The sequence below is a fragment of the Meles meles genome, chromosome 13 (assembly GCF_922984935.1).
Source record: "Meles meles chromosome 13, mMelMel3.1 paternal haplotype, whole genome shotgun sequence".
Taxonomy (NCBI): Eukaryota; Metazoa; Chordata; class Mammalia; order Carnivora; family Mustelidae; genus Meles; species Meles meles.
Window position 1 is genome coordinate 59,006,106 of NC_060078.1, and position 16,058 is coordinate 59,022,163.

The 16,058-nt window shown below is 41.7% G+C and overlaps 1 protein-coding gene across 2 annotated transcripts; it reads right to left on the reverse strand.

Annotated features, from left to right (window-relative positions):
* Positions 1 to 644: 644 nt before the first annotated feature.
* On the reverse strand, positions 645 to 15,947 carry LOC123955396 (cytochrome c oxidase assembly protein COX15 homolog). Of its 2 annotated transcripts, XM_046027408.1 has the most exons (9): positions 15,826 to 15,947; positions 14,436 to 14,626; positions 12,447 to 12,569; positions 11,771 to 11,957; positions 9,700 to 9,867; positions 6,586 to 6,667; positions 4,735 to 4,889; positions 3,134 to 3,247; positions 648 to 1,699 (listed from the first exon to the last, which is right to left on the reverse strand). In XM_046027408.1, the coding sequence occupies exons 1-9, from the start codon at positions 15,913 to 15,915 to the stop codon at positions 1,568 to 1,570; spliced, it is 1,242 nt and encodes a 413-aa protein (XP_045883364.1). In that variant the 5' UTR covers positions 15,916 to 15,947; the 3' UTR covers positions 648 to 1,567. The 2 variants fall into 2 exon arrangements, with proteins under 2 accessions (XP_045883365.1, XP_045883364.1); XM_046027409.1 differs by lacking the exon at positions 12,447 to 12,569 and having other exon boundaries at positions 645 to 1,699.
* Between the last annotated feature and the right edge of the window lie 111 nt (positions 15,948 to 16,058).

The window sequence follows — 16,058 nt, forward strand, 5'->3', positions numbered from 1 at the left end:
ACAGCACTTGCATGGAGGTATTCTGAGTGTGGCTGTGACACCTCCATTGATGAAACCTGTAACACCACTGATTTTTTTTAATCAGCGTCATCACACCATTGGTGCATGTTGAGCCTGTGGCCAACTGAAATTTTATATGAAATGATATGATGCCAGGTTTCTCCACCTCAAACTTATACAACCTATTTAATTAAAAGGAGGATGTTACATTTATAATCTGTTTAATTTCATCTTGCTGGTACCACTGTGGAACTGTTTTGAGTTGTGACTGTCATCTATTACATTAGCAATGCTGGGTTGTTCCATCCTCAAATCTGATCTTTGTGATGCCTTTATCCAAATCACCAGTTTAAAAAACTAAAGTTGAGGGGAGCCTGGGTGGCTCAGTGGGTTAAGCCTCTGTCTTCGGGTCAGGTCATGATCCCAGGGTCCTGGGATCGGGCGCTCTGCTCAGTGGGCAGCCTGCTTCCCCCTGCTGTCTCTGCCTGCCTCTCTGCCAGATAAATAAATAAAATCTTAAAAAAAAAAAAGTTGGTGGCTCAGCGGATTGGGCTGCTGCCTTCGGCTCGGGTCGTGATCTCAGGGTCCTGGGATCGAGCCCCGCGTCGGGCTCTCTGCTCCGCGGGGAGCCTGCTTCTTCCTCTCTCTCTGCCTGCCTCTCTGCCTACTTGTGATCTCTCTCTCTGTCAAATAAATAAATAAAATCTTTAAAAAAAAAAAAGTTGAATAAGACAAAGCCCTGTGAAATAGCAGAGACCAAAAGACTAAAATTACAACAATTAATTAAACAAAAATTTGTTTACATCTCTGAATAGATGTCCATGTACTACATATACCATCAAGACCATACTTTAATTATCCATGAGGCTGTTCAGAAACCCTTTCAGGAACTGACTCATACTAAGTATTCCATTCATCTAACCTAGCGATGTAACAGCACAATCAAAAGAAGAACTAGGTTAGTGCTTGATGAGTCAAAGTGGGTTACCAGTGATTTTCTCCTTTGCTAAGTACTTATAAGCCATTCTGCTACATACAGACATTAAGGTTGTCAGATTGCACCCTTTCCCCACTGTGAAAATCAGGATACCAGAAGACACTATTTGCTGCTGAAGGCTCTCTGGCTACTTTACGGTGTGTGCCAGTCCTTCCCTTTGAATCTTCACCTGATGGAAGTGAAGTCGAGAACCTAAAGAACTTCTTCTACTTAGACATAATTCAGGACTCAGGAGGTCAAGCAGATGAAGTGATGCATGTAGAATCAAAAGCTTGCCAACGTTAAGAAATCTGAAACAGTCTATTAAGAAGCAGCAAAGGCAAACATTTCTTTATCTAGTACATTAAACATGATTTTCAACAAGAAAACCAAATTTACAAATATTTTAAAAAGGACTCTTAAACATACTTAATGACACTCTTGATCCAGTGACTTTGTCAAAAACAAAGAATTTTAAATAACGACCAATTTGGTATGCCAAGGTCATCCTTTTAGAAAACTCCCAAGTTCTGTGCTCTCTGATGAGCTCTCAAAAGCACTTTTAGTCCTAGGAAGCTGATCCTCTGAGAATTATTTTGGGACTCTTCGGAGTTCATTCATGAGCCAAAGGGCAACACTGAGCAGAGCCAGGGAGCCCGACTGGTGAGTGGCAGCCAAAGGAGTTGGAACATACATCAGCAGGGTGCTAATGCCCAAGCCCACCTGTTACAGAGGAAAGAAGGCAGTAAAAAAAGCAGGAACCACAAATTCAGAATTGACATGACTGGGCATGGACAACCAGATACATAAACCTCCATATTCTCCCATCAGAACATTAAAAATATGTATTTTTGGGGCGCCTGGGTGGCTCAGTGGGTTAAAGCCTCTGCCTTCAGCTCAGGTCATGATCCCAGTGTCCTGGGATCGAGCCCCGCATCAGGCTCTCTGCTTAGCAGGGAGCCTGCTTCCTCCTCTCTCTCTCTGCCTGCCTCTCTCCCTACTTGTGATCTCTATCTGTCAAATAAATAAATAAAATCTTAAAAAAAAAATATGTATTTTTAAATTTTCACAAGTATACTCACAGCAGAGGAAATTCAAACAAAATAGATAAACCTAAAATTCTCCTTAATAATCCTTTATCCTAGCCCAGCTACCCTCCCCAAAGACAGTCATCAGTTTCCATACACTTGTACTTTTGTATCTGTGTTTATCAAGAAACATACTTTTGTGCTTTAAAAAATGGGGTTGGGGGTGCCTGGGTGGCTCAGTGGGCTAAGCCTCTGCCTTCCGCTCAGGTCATGATTCCAGGGTCCTGAGATCGAGCCCTGCATCGGGCTCTCTGCTCAGCAGGGAGCCTGCTTCCCCCTCTCTCTCTGCCTGCCTCTCTGCCTACTTGTGATCTCTCTCTGTCAAATAAATAAATAAAATCTTTAAAAAAAAATGGGATTGTTCTGTTACTTGCTTTTTTTTCACTTAACAGTATGTCTTGAGATCTTATTATTTTGAACTGCTACACAGTATTACATAGTATGTGTGTACCATTGTTGTTTATTTAGGTGGTTTCTAGTTTTTCTTGCTATCACAGCAATTCTAACATGAAATTACTTTGTACACAGGTCTTTGTGCCTTAGAATATTTCTAGAGCAGGCACTAAGAAGTCAATTTGTTGGACCAATGGATTATACATTTAACATTTTAAAAGCTATTGCCAAACTGCCCTCTGAAAAAACTATACCAACTCAGGCTCTCACCAAGAATATAGGAAGGTATCCATTTTCCTAACCCTATGCCAATACCTGATTATCTTTTCAAAAAAAATTTTCCCCCAATCTGACAGGCACAAAATGGCAAGCATTGTTTTAATTTGCTCCTCTCTGATAACGAGTGAGGCTAAAGACCTTTCATGTTTATTGGCCATTCATTGTTCCTCTTGTGAGAACTGTGTATATTGATAACCCTCATTTTATTTTCTGAGTATTTTTTATTAAGATAAAAATCTTAAATAATAAAATTTATTAGAAGATATATAAAGATATAAATAATCTATATAAAGATATAATCAATATTATAAATACTGAAAATATTTTCTCCTAGCCTGTCACCTTTCTTTAACTTAGTTTTGGGGTCATCGTCAGACCAAAAAGAAATGGTTTGTACCTGTGTATATGCCAAAGCTAACAGAGTTGCCGCGGCCATCTTGGTCCTTCGAGGAAGGGGGATTCTCCGGGAGAGGAAGTAGAGCACTGTAACCGCTGTAACTGAAGTGATTCCCTGCGGGGACGATGGCCTCTCATCAAGAATCAGGAAGAAATGCTCCACCCTCCTCCTTTCTGCTTGTCCGCTGCATCTCTCCTCTAGGACCAGTGAGTCACCCTGAGGGTTCCTTGTCCCAGACCCAGAGAACCGTCTGCGGCTCCTCCTATAATTGCTCCTTGGTCTCCTCCATGCTCTTCTGCTTGCCACTTAAATGCTCATGTTCCCTGGGGCTTTACCAGCAGTTTCTGCACCTATCACTCTACACACTCTCTCTTCTCATGTGGGTGCCCCCCCCCCAAGGTGTGGCCCTTACCTTTGAAGTCACTCTTTGCATCCTAATGCTTCATTTTACCTCCTCTCTAATCCTGTATTTTTAAAGCAGGGCTGACCCTGGCACATGAAACTTATTACCTTCCTGGGCTGTGAGTAGAGGTAGTGGTGGCTAAAAACAAGCCCAAGTCTCATTTCCATTCCCCACTCAGGCAACAGGATCTCCTCCCCACTTCCATGATGTCAAGGAGAATGTTTTTCTATCATTTTATGTATCCATTTTTCCTTTCAGAGCTGTCCATGATGACAGTTCAACTGGACTTTACTTACTACAAAATGTTGTTGGTGGAGGGGCCTGAGCCCAAACAAGGTAACTGGCCCAAGCCCCAGTTTGCCTTTGGGGATCTGAGGCCTCTGGACCTCTCTTTGGGTGTGCTTCAATCATCACACCCAACACACCTCAATTTGACGACATCCTCCATCTCCAGCCCGATGCTCATTTCAATAGTCCCATGTCTGGGTGTGTCTTAAGTATGCCACAGAACAAACTCTGGGATCTTCTTTACCTTCATTCCTATAACCCAATCTTCTATTCCTTAGAGCCGCTCTCTGATCCACCATTCTCTTCAAGCCCTGCTCCTCCATGCAGCCTAGAGCCCCACCACTCTCACCTGCATTACTGCATTGGTCCCTCTGCTTCCTGCTGGCCTCCCTGCTGCCAGTCTTGCCCTGCTCCAGTGTACCACGCCCAGGCCACCAAGCCAATCTTAACATGACCCCAACAGGCCCTTAATGAGTATCACCTTAATTAAGATGAAAAATATTTATGATGCTCTTAGCTCCCTGGGGTTTTAGGTCAGCTCTGACAATTATGTGTTCAGCAACCACTGTCTTTGCCCTCTCTTCTCTACTCAGCCTCATTTCCACTAAAATCACTCTCCTATGTGTGTATGATTGAGGGATGTTATCCTTTGCCAGATGGTAAAAGGCATATGTGAACTTCAGTAAGACAGTATTATCCCCAAAGCCAGAATTTGGCTGGAACAGGTGTGGGTAATTAGGACAAAAACATCCCATCAGAGAATTGGTGGGAAATTTCTTCTAAAAAGCAAAGGAAATCTAGTGCCCACGGTATTCTACCCTCTCAGGGCTGCCCATCAGTGCTTCAGACACCCCAAAGCCTGGGAGAGGCTCCCTGGACTAAGCAGCCGGTAACCACCAGCCAGACTCACCAAAATCCGGTGATCAAACTGCACCATGGTGGGATTCTCAAACACATTCTTCAGGATGGGAGAGAAGGTAAAGAGATCCTCTGGGATCCAAGATTCTCCCATCTTCGGGAAAGAGTTGTACACAAGCCCAGCATCCAGCCCTGCCACAAAAGCCCCTATATTCCAAGGTAAATGGTATTTATTAAAATGAGATAGAAAAGAGCTCAAATACTAGTTCTGCCACAGAAAAAGTCCATTATCCCAGAGTTAGACAGAAGGAACTGAGAATAAAAAAGATCTACAGAAGGGGTTCTCAAACAGAGAATACATATCAGCATCACCATGGGAACTTAAAAAAACAAAACAAAACAACACAAGTGCATCCTCACCTTCTCCCACTGAAGATTCTGCATGTCTTCCATAACTAGAAGCTCTAGAGCAAGGCACATTGGATGGAAACACTCCCTTAGTGATTTTGATGCCCTCCTTATCCCACAACAAACGCCACCTATTCTGGAAATGCTCCTCCCTCGGATACCTGCATAATTTACTCCTTCATTTCCTCACATCTCCACTCAATGCCACCTTATCAAAGAGATCACTCCAACAATCCTGTGTAAGACAGCACTTGCCCAAACTCACCTCTATCCCCTTATCCTGCTTTATTTTTTTCATAGCCCTGAACACCATCTGCCATATGTTTTCATTGTTTATTATCTGTCTTCCCCAAGTGCTCAAAAAAATGTTTGCTGAGTGAACACAGAAGAAAAAAAATTTATAAACTAAATATTGGATAAACATATAAAGTATCCATGAGTTAATGGATGACTGATCCATTATTTATGATCAAAGGTGGACTCAGGGAGGTTTAGTCACATTCCTTGTTTTTATAAATAGCACATATAAAGTAAAAATTCATGTTCTTCCATCAAAATGGAGGGAGGTGAATCACTGGTTTGATGGTTTTCATTGCAGCAGTGCTACTGAACCGAACTTTCCGCGACGATAGAAATGTTCTATATCTGCCTGCCAACGCAGTAGTTGCTAGCCAGATGTGGCTACTAAGCACTTAAAATGTGGCTAGTGTGACTGATGAACTAAATTTTACATTTTATTTAATTTTAAGTAAGCTTAGACAGGCATGTGAGGCTAGCGATTAATGTACTGGATGGTACAGTACTCGAGCAAGAGAGGTAGGGTAGAGATGTGATTTAAAGAATGAAAAAGACCTATATCAGTCTCTTTGCCCCAATGAGCTCCTCATCTTAGGCCATCTTTGAGGAAAAGACTTTTCTCTGATTTGTACCTAGCCTTTGCTACCTGCCAGCTACTTTTCTAAGCATTTCACTCATACTATTACTATTATTCCCATTTTACAAATGAGATCACTGAGGCTCAGGAGGTTATACAGCTTGCCCAAGGTCAGAGAGTTCACAGGTGATAAAGCCAGGATTCGGGGCGCCTGGGTGGCTCAGCGGGTTAAAGCCTCTGCCTTCGGCTCAGGTCATGATCCCGGGGTGCTGGGATTGAGCCCCGCATCGGGCTCTCTGCTTAGCTGGGAGCCTGCTTCCTCCTCTCTCTCTGCCTGCCTCTCTGCCTACTTGTAATCTCTATCTGTCAAATAAATAAATCTTTAAAAAAAAAAAAAAAAAAGCCAGGATTCGAACCTGGGCAATCTGAATCCAGATAAATGCTCAATATTTGTGTTCAAATGAGTGGGAAGCACAGTTTTTGGAAGGGAGGAGAAACAGAAAACAGAGAAGGGAGATGATGGGTATGGAAAGGCAAGTGTGAAGGACAAAGTGTTTGGCAAGAGACCTCCCCCGTGAGGAGGGAACAAAACTAGACCACGCGGGATGTGAAGAGTCCTACCTGAGAGTGCAGTAAGGAATACCAGGCCTGCTGTTCCATGAGCACATCGCCTCAGCCACAGGAGCTGACGAGTTTCAGGCAACTAAAGAAGAAAAGAAAACCATTCCAATAAATTGTACTGCAGGAACTAAGGGAGACAGCAAAGATCTCCAAAGCCAAACCCTAGTGACAATCTGACGTCAGATCCTTTGATGCCCTAAATAGGTTAAGCAGTCCCAGGAGATTTTCTGGTCTAACATGCATCATATTTTACTACATTTATACATTTACTGTCTGTCCCTGCTATCCTTTAAGTCTTGTGAAGGCAGGAACTGCCATCTGTCCTGTTTAGTGAAGTAATCCTAGCTCAGGGTTTGGTATATCAGTAGTAAATACATACCTGTTCAATAATGATTTGCATTGTTCAAGGGAAAAATGCTTCACCATGGTTGAAATGATGTGCCTTAAGATACAGGATTAGATTTTTATGTTGTTTGTGATATTTCATGTTTAGCAAATATAGTCAGAATCAAAACTGTATGAAATCCCTAAAGTAGAGGGGCACTTGGGCAGCATCGTCAGTTAAGCTTCCAACTCCTCGTTTTGGCTCAAGCAATGATCTCAGGTTATGAGATCAAGCCCTGTGTCGGGCTCCATGCTCAGACCAGAGCCTGCTTGAGGCTTTCTGTCTCCCTCCCTCCCCTCCTGCTCCTCTCTGCTGTGCGCACTCTCTCTCAAATATATAAATCTTTAAAAAGAATGGGGCACCTGGTGGACTGGGTGGCTCAGTGGGTTAAGCCGCTGCCTTCGGCTCAGGTCATGATCTCAGGGTCCTGGGATCAAGCCCCACATTGGGCTCGCAGCTCAGCAGGGAGCCTGCCCCCCCGCCCCCGCCTACTTGTGATCTCTGGGTCATGATTTCAGGGTCCTGGGATCGAGCCCCGCATCGGGCTCTCTGCTCAGCAGGGAAGCAGCCTGCTTCCCCCACTCGCTCTCTGCCTGCCTCTCTGGGTACTTGTGATCTCTGACTGTCAAATAAATAAATAAAATCTTTTAAAAAATAAATAAATAAATAAATAAAAAGAAATCCCAAAGGTAGAGATTCTTGCATTTAGTGTTTTCATAAGATCAAAATTTCGTTTTATTTTTACTACAGCCAACTTCTGATACTAATCAGTGAATCAACAAATAATTATTAAGAATTTTATAAACAGATTACCATAAAGATACAAAGGACTTAAGTGAGAGTGCTGCCCTTCAATGGTCTATAATCTAGTATATGAAGAGTGAGCCATCATTACTAAGATAATATAGGACCATCTATCAGAACTTTAAAAATTATCAATTATCAATTATTAATTATTATCAATTATCTGTTGCCATCCAACAGAATTTTCTATGATGATGGAAATGTTCTATTATCTGCAGTGGCCAATATGTGCCTAATGACCTGAAACGAGGCCAATGCCCCTGAAAATTAAATAAAGAGTTAACTTTTTTCATTTTTATAATTTTAAATTTGTTTTTAATATTTTATTTACTTATTTGACAAAGGGAGACACAGTGAAAGAGAGAACAGGAGCGGAGTGGGTGAGGGAGAAGCAGGCTTCCCGCTGAGCTGGGTGTCTGATGCAGGGCTCAATCCTTGGACCCTGGGATCATAACCTGAGCTGAAGGCAGATGCTTAACGACTGAGCCACCCAGGTGCCCTAAAAGTTAATTTTTTTTACACTTTAAGTAAATAACTGCTTTTTAAAAAATAAATTTGTTTAATTTTAATTAAAATTTAAATAGCCATATGTGACTAGTAGATACTTTGCTGGAGAGCACAGCACTACATGTTTGACTATCATCTCAAATCCTTTCTGCAATTAGTGGAATATGAATAAATAAGAAGATAAAAACAGTTGATAATTTAAAAAGTCACTGGCAACCTTTCACAGTACCATTTCTCATACAGAGTGTTTAGGAGTGTGTGGGTATATGTGTAGTCATGTACAGAGGTGAGTGGGCAGGAGTGCCAGATGACAAGAATTTAAAGAGTAGGTTGTCAGCAAGTACAGTTACATATGTAGGCAATTCATTTGAGAAGTCCGGCTTTGAAACAGAACAAGAATTATTCCGATGTAGATTGTCTACTATACCAATATTTTGACCTCATCTGGCTTCCCTGTGATGACTGCCAAGTCCACAACTCCTTTCCGTACCAGAATCAAGGCTACTGGCTCCAAGTACCGATTGGATAATTCTACTTAAAAGTCCTATCATCATCTCAAACTTCATTCCATCAACAGGTTATCCAGGTCAACCATAACTTCAATACATAAAATAATACTCATTTTTAGAAAAACTAGTATTTTGGGGGTGCCTGGGTGGCTCAGTGGGTTAAAGCCTCTGCCTTTGGCTCAAGTCATGATCCCAGGGATCGATCCTGGGATCAAGCCCTGCATCGGGCTCTCTGCTCGGCAGGGAACCTGCTTCTCCCTTTCTTTCTCTGCCTGTCCCTCTGCCTACTTGTGATCTCTGTCTGTCAAATAAATAAATAAAATCTTAAAAAAAAAAAAAGAAAAACTAGTATTTTCCTTTAATCAGCATACAGGAAAATACTTTCAGGCAAGATCACAAGAGCAGACTTGTCAGACTTGATGAATGGTAGGTCCCATCTAAAGAACAAATAACTCTCACGGCTCTCGTATACCCTCAGAGGTCCAGAAACAGCTCTCACTCTGGCCTTCCTCACCTGCTAGCCACCATTCATCTAGGAGTCAGAAGTGGTTGGGGGGGATAGCTCTTGTTCCAAGCCCTTCCCACCATTCCTAAAATTCGTGGTTTCACTTTCCCCAGTAGGCAATGCTGACAGAATATTTGGGTCCTGTACTGTTTCCTTTGAATGAGTTGCTCCAACTCAAAAGAATAATGGTACATTGCACTATGCAGTTCCAAAGCCTTCCAGAGTCTTGAAGTTCAATGTTGCTGTCATCTTTGGTTATACCTAATTGCTGACAAATTGGTAGATGTTACTAAAGGAATGTATGCATATGGATTGATAATTTCCCATTCGAAGCAGAATTTCTGTTCCTCTGACCTTGTCAGCATCTGTGCAGATGTACTAATAATATAGACTGACTTTTTTACCTTGTGCTGAGGTAGCAGCAGTGAGAGCGAAGTCCATAAGCTGGCACAATAGAGAACGAGAGCTGATCCCAGGTGGGCAGCGAGGCGATACTGACTGACTCGAGGGATGTCATGGGAGTCTGGTTTTTCTTCCAATCCACTTTTCACCATATACCATCCCAACAGACCCTGGAACCAAAAACACAAGAGGCAAATAAAACATGGCTGGATCTGTCCATTCAACTTTACTATGTGAGAAAGTGAGTTGTCAGTTATCAGAAGTACTCCCCACCTGACCTCTCATTTCCATACCTTCCCATATCCCCAGTATCTCAGGAGTCATACCCTACCCACATTTTCACATATAGCACCATAAATGCTTAACCACTGTTTAGATTAACATTTTATTAAAGTGTAAGCCAAATGTAGAAAAGTACACAGAAGCTTATCTACAGGCAAAACCTTAAAAATACTTGATATAATTTAACATTATGTAAAATGAAATGTAAGTAAAATATAAGAATAAAAGGAGAGTTTTTCTATAAAAACCAGATTTACTGTTTTGGAAAAGCTTTGATAAAGATAATTGCTTAAAAACAATTACTGTCAAGTTAGTAGGAATAGACAATTATAAAAGTCTTGCGTGGGGAGGAATCATAAAAATCTGTAAGGCTTTGCTGGCAGATGGCTTTGCAAATGTCTAAGTTCCCACTCCTCTTTTAAAGAAAATGAAATGAAATGGCAGTTTATGGGGATGCAAGAGATCAGAAGTTAAACTCCAATCAGAGAAATCAAAGAACAGGCCTTAGTTCTTTGTTTAAAAAAAAAAAGTAATGAAAGTACATGTTTAAGCTTAAAAGTTCAAGGTACGTATTACTCCGATACTCTGCTTCAATTTTTTTCAATTAATACAAATGTCAGTTTCACTTCTATCAGATAAGATACAGCCCTTTCAACACTGCCCTCCCAAGTCAATAGAAGCATGTCAGAGAGGTAGGGTTCGCCTACCTCTTCTTCTTCTTTTTTAATTAACATATAATGTATTATTTGCTTCAGGGGTACAGGTCTGTGAATCATCAGTCTTATACAATTCACAGCTCTCCCACCTCTTCTAATAGATCTCCTCAGGAAATCTTTTAGGGCATCTCTTGCCCGCTTTGTGATTACCCTGGATGTTCTAATTAGCTTGATTCCATTTGCATAGGACATTGGAAGACAAAGGAGTATATAGTGTCATTTGCCAGCTTCACTTTCTTCTTTCCATAATCCTATGTGCCATCTTCAAATTGCTGCCTCCCTGGGAGTCTGCTTTAGGGTGGTTTTTGTTTTTGTTTTTTTCATTCCAAAATAAACTTTCACTTTGTTTAACCAATCCTCCCCTAATTATTGTTAGACTTTTATTATGTCTCTTTATCTCTTTCTATGGTCTCTGTTTTCTCTCTTCCATCTCCCTCTTTAATTCCTTCTAACTGGTTCTTTCTACTTTTGAGCTCAATTAACCAATTAGCTTCTTCCTGATCAAATTCTGATGTTTCTTTGATGCTCTAAGATGCTCTCTGAGGGCCTATAATTGTGACCCAAATACTCATATGTACCTTCTCTCATATTCCTTTTCTTGGATCTCAGTCTCAGCAAACCCCTTAACTGTGGGAATCTTCAAATTTGCTTCTTCAGCCATTCTAGCACAGGGATTCCATTCCCCATCTAGCAGACAAGTCAGAAAAGAAGAGACAAGAACCCAGGAAGAGAGCCATGGAGGAAAGAACCTCTTGCGACTTAAAAATGTATTAACAAGTGCTTACTAATTCCAGGCACTAAACTGACTACTTTATATGCATGATCTATCTTATTTAAGACATAGAACCTAACCAGTAGGCACTATTATTATCCCTATTTACAGGTAAGGAAAGCATTGTCTACAGAAGGTAGAGAACTTGCCCTACTAAGAGACGGGGCTGGGCCATGCCCGTAACACTAAAATTCATCCTCTTTCCTACTCTGTTATACAGACTCAGATTCCTTCCTTAAAAACAATCCCAACAAGGGAGCTCCTGAAAGCATCTCTGGCTTCCCAAACTTGAATAAATCTTACCTGGAAGCAGACTAACCCACATAGGGCAAGAACACGTCCTTTCATGCCACGGCTGAGCCAGCCCTTTCTCCAAAAGTAGGCAGCAGGCAGGATGTATGCGAGGCCCACAAGACGACCCCACATTCGGTGTGAGTACTCCATGTACCAGATGAACTTGAATTCGGCCAGTGTCATATCATGATTCAAGCTGGGTGGAAAGGGAAGTCAAAAAAGAAAGAAGAAACATCCTGATTTTTATGTCCAGACAGAATGCAGGAGCATTCTCAGTTTCGAAGCTTGAAATGAAAGGTCTGCCTTCTTCCTCATCAGTGATCTCAGGATCGCTTTGGAACTGGAGGTTTAGAGTAGGAAGCTCACTAAACATTAACTAAAGCAAATGTCGAGAAACAATCTCACCATACTAAAATGTTTAAATAAGCAAAAGATTGAAAGGACCTACTGGGATGTTTACTTGATTTTCTATTATAATTACTTTTTCAAAAAAGATTTTATTTACTTATTTGAGAGAGAAAATGAGTGAGAGAGAGCAAGAGCATTAGCGGGGATAGAGAGAAGCCAACTCCCCTGCTGAGCAGAGGGCCTGACGTGGGGCTCAATCCCAGGACCTCAGGATCATGACTTGAGCCGAAGGCAGATGCATAACTGACTGAACCACCCAGGGGGCCCCTACACTTACATTTTAAATTCCGGAAATTGCTGATATTTTTGGAATTCTGTTTCCCATTCCTCTTGACTAGTAGGTGGCTTCATCTCCTTTATCAAATGCCAGTCTACCATTGAGAGGCCAGACTCTGTCAACCTTAAGATAAGAAAGAAGTGTGTGTGACACATGCACGCACACACATGCACACACAATGCTGGATTTCTCATAAATGGTTTACAGAACCAAATGGATCTGAACTTAACCCCTCTAAAGGTAAACACATCATTTTAGCGTATTCTTTTTTGACACCTTGCTTTCTTCTTACTGCTTAAAATTTCACCAGAAACAGCTGCCATCAGATACAAATTTCTTTACTCCTTGTTCTCTCGATCCTTTAATTCAGCTCTCTTTACTTCTTTCTTTTATTAGCATTCTTTAACAGGTAAAATCAGCCCTTAGAGCAAAGAAATGTGCCCCCAGTGAATAAGTGACATTATTTACAGAGGGAAAAGAGATTTGTTGCAGATATAAAACAGTTTAGACTCTTGAGTGAATTTAAAGCTAATAAAACTTAAATTTGTCACAATTTCCCATAACAGTCTATATAAGATACGGTATTTTGAAATAAGAGCACAGGAAATGTGGAGAGAATCTGAGGAACACATACTGTATTAACACCAGAAGGTATTTTCACCAAAAGATGTGAGTGTCCCTAAAGTGAAAGGCTGATTTTAGGTCAGAGGCAGCAAATGTATAAGATGAACCTGGAATATCTTATCCACAAAGCAAAGAATTTAGTTACTAGGATTCTGTCAAAAAGACCCAGGAGGCAATTTGAAGAGGCTCTCATTGACTAAAGATGAACAATTTGACCAAATCATTAGTGCAATGGATCGAAACATCAAATACATTTAAACCTATGAACTTATAATACTTAAAACCCAAACCCTTTATTGATCACCTTTGAGGGATGCTTGGAAACCAACTTATTACTTTCAAAACTGGTAAATAAAGAGAAAGATTCAAGTATTTATCCTGCCTTTCTTATAGAAACTGTACCTTATAATAACAAAATTGTTGATGAGGGCAAGTTTTTCTTTAGAGTTGAGCTAATAAAATATTACAGTTTTGCAACTGTAATAAAATCATGGATCTAGGCAATGATCATCAATGGCTGTTGGCATCTCTAATGGACACCAGATATTTATGAATGTCGTAATCACCTGTGAAGTATTTTGCCTCCTACTCCCAAACTGAATCTGATCAATCAAAAACTGGTTTACAGGAAATACTGGGGATAATGGGACATATTAAACACCACCACAAGTATGCAGTTAACAAAATCCAGACTGGGAAACTCCACAGGACCAATCAGTTACGTTTCTTTCTTTTTTTTTTTTTTTAATATTTTATTTATTTGACAGAGAGAAATCACAAATAGGCAGAGAGGCAGGCAGAGAGAGAGGAGGAAGCAGGCTCCCTGCGGAGCAGAGAGCCCGATGTGGGGCTCGATCCCAGGACCCTGGGATCATGACCTGAGCCGAAGGCAGAGTGCTTCAACCCACTGAGCCACCCAGGCACCCCCAGTTACGTTTCTTTAATAGCAAAAAAAAAAAACTACATGAAATGGGGGAGGGAGGGAGGAGAATCTATAGATTTAAAGGGACCTAAGAGGCATACAAAACAATTGTGATCTGTTTATGTGCATTTAATTCAAACAAACTTTTTTGTTTTTAATTTTTGAGACAAACTTGAAAACTGTTGTAGAGGGAAAATATATAATAATGCACAGCAAACAGGTAAGACCTAAACCAGGCTTTATGAAGGGATCCCAATAATAAAACTCTATAAACCATTCTATGGCAGGCAAGCCCTCAGACATGTCCCACTTTAGGCCTCAGTTTCTACATATATAAAATGAGGGAGTGAGACTAGATGATTCCTAAGGTCCCTTCCCCCTTGGTCATCCTGTGCTTCTATTGATGACCCAAAGAGCTGACTCGCTACAAGCGAATTACTTACCTAGTCACTCCACCAAGAATAACTGCTCCAGCCACTGTTCCACTGCAGACCAGAAGCCATCGGCCTACCACCCGCTCAGCAGCTTTTGAGGGAAGGGACACTGTACCCCTTCCAGACTGCAAAGTTACTTCAGAGATGGTGCTGTACTGCCCTGGCCTCAGGGAGCGCCTGATCCCACAGCTGCAACCACACTAAGGATCAAGACAGACAAATTACAACTGGCAAAAGAGGGAAAGGCCTCAGTCCACTGTTCTCAAACACAATCCCGCTCTGTCTAGACTGGAGTACCCTGCATGGCCACATCTCCACCGCTTCTGCCCTAGTAAATCATCATCTCCTATCTGGATTACTGCATCCAGCCCACAACTGGCTCTCCTCTAGTTTTGCCTCACTCCAATCCATCCCCCCACTACATGACCCTTCTGGTGTCTGCATACTTCCCCCAGACTTTACACCTAGATATGGATTATTTTCTTTCTGTCTGACTGGGATGCTCCCTGCCTCCTTACTGAGAATATCTACAATGCATCTCAGTTCAGATGCCACCTCCTCTGGGAAATATTCCTAGATTCTCCTGGGTCTGCAACAGGTCATTCCCCCAGCACACTGTACCTTCCCTATCTCAGCCCTTAAAACATTATAATGTACTTCAGGTTTATTTGTTTCCATCTCCCACTAAGCTGAGTTCCAGAACAAAAGTGTGGTCAGTCTGGCTCTTTGTCTCCTGCCACTTTTGTTCCTAACACAGTTCCCTGACATAACAAGACCTTAATAAAGATTTGACAAATGAATTACAAATGAATTAACTGTGCTTTCCTCCAGGGCAGGAGCCTTTTGGTATTTATCTTTTGCTTCCCAGCTCCCAAGACATAATAGTCACTCAATAATTATTTATTGAGCGAATGCACATCCTCTTCTGACTCTGTCCCTGAGCCTAAAGATTCGTGTTCTGTTTTCTAACTTCAGTCAACCTAAATTAGCGTCAATTTCCTTCTCTGTAGAGTGGGGTTATAAGTTCCTTACATGGCTACGTGGGGACTTTTAGCAAAAACCAAATATATAGGTAAAAATTACTGAGCTCTTACTATGCGCTAAACGCTTGCTGTATATGAAATTAATTAACCCTTACCACAACTGTACGAAGTAGGTATTGCTATTCCCATTTCACAGATGGAAGGAATTAAGGCACAGAAAGGTTACTTGACTTGGTTAATACCATATAGCCAGTAAGTGGCAGGTCCGGATCCTACCTCAGGGACTCTGGGTACAAAGAAATGCGCTGTGAATTCTAAGGAACTACGGGAATGTGATGTGGGGTTATCTGTTATCTTTCTCCTGACTCTTTCGACCCCTGTACGATTCCGCGACCGAGTCCTCTGCGGTGCAATACCTGGGTTCTAGGCGCCGCCCTAGGAACAAGGAGCCGGAGACACGGGCTCCCCAGTAAGGCCTTCAGGGGCGGAAAGAGTAATCGCTGCATACTGAAGACAGTGCAAAGAAACCACGTCCAAACCCCAGCTCTCTGTGGTCTTTCTCCACCACTGAACAAAGAGACACTTCCGGGTCATACAGCGTGACCCCTCCTTCTCAGAAGGCAAGAAGCGACTGCGACTGCGTCAGTGA

Bases quoted from the DNA above. Each gene is read 5' to 3' on its own strand.
- LOC123955396 (XM_046027408.1), bottom strand. From the start codon at position 15,915: ATGCAGCGATTACTCTTTCCGCCCCTGAAGGCCTTACTGGGGAGCCCG. The intron at 9,868-11,770 runs GTAAGATTTATT...TTTTGGTTCCAG, and splicing joins GTGGGTTAGTCTGCTTCCAG to GGTCTGTTGGGATGGTATAT. The intron at 1,700-3,133 runs GTACAAACCATT...CCTCTGTAACAG, and splicing joins TAGCTTTGGCATATACACAG to GTGGGCTTGGGCATTAGCAC.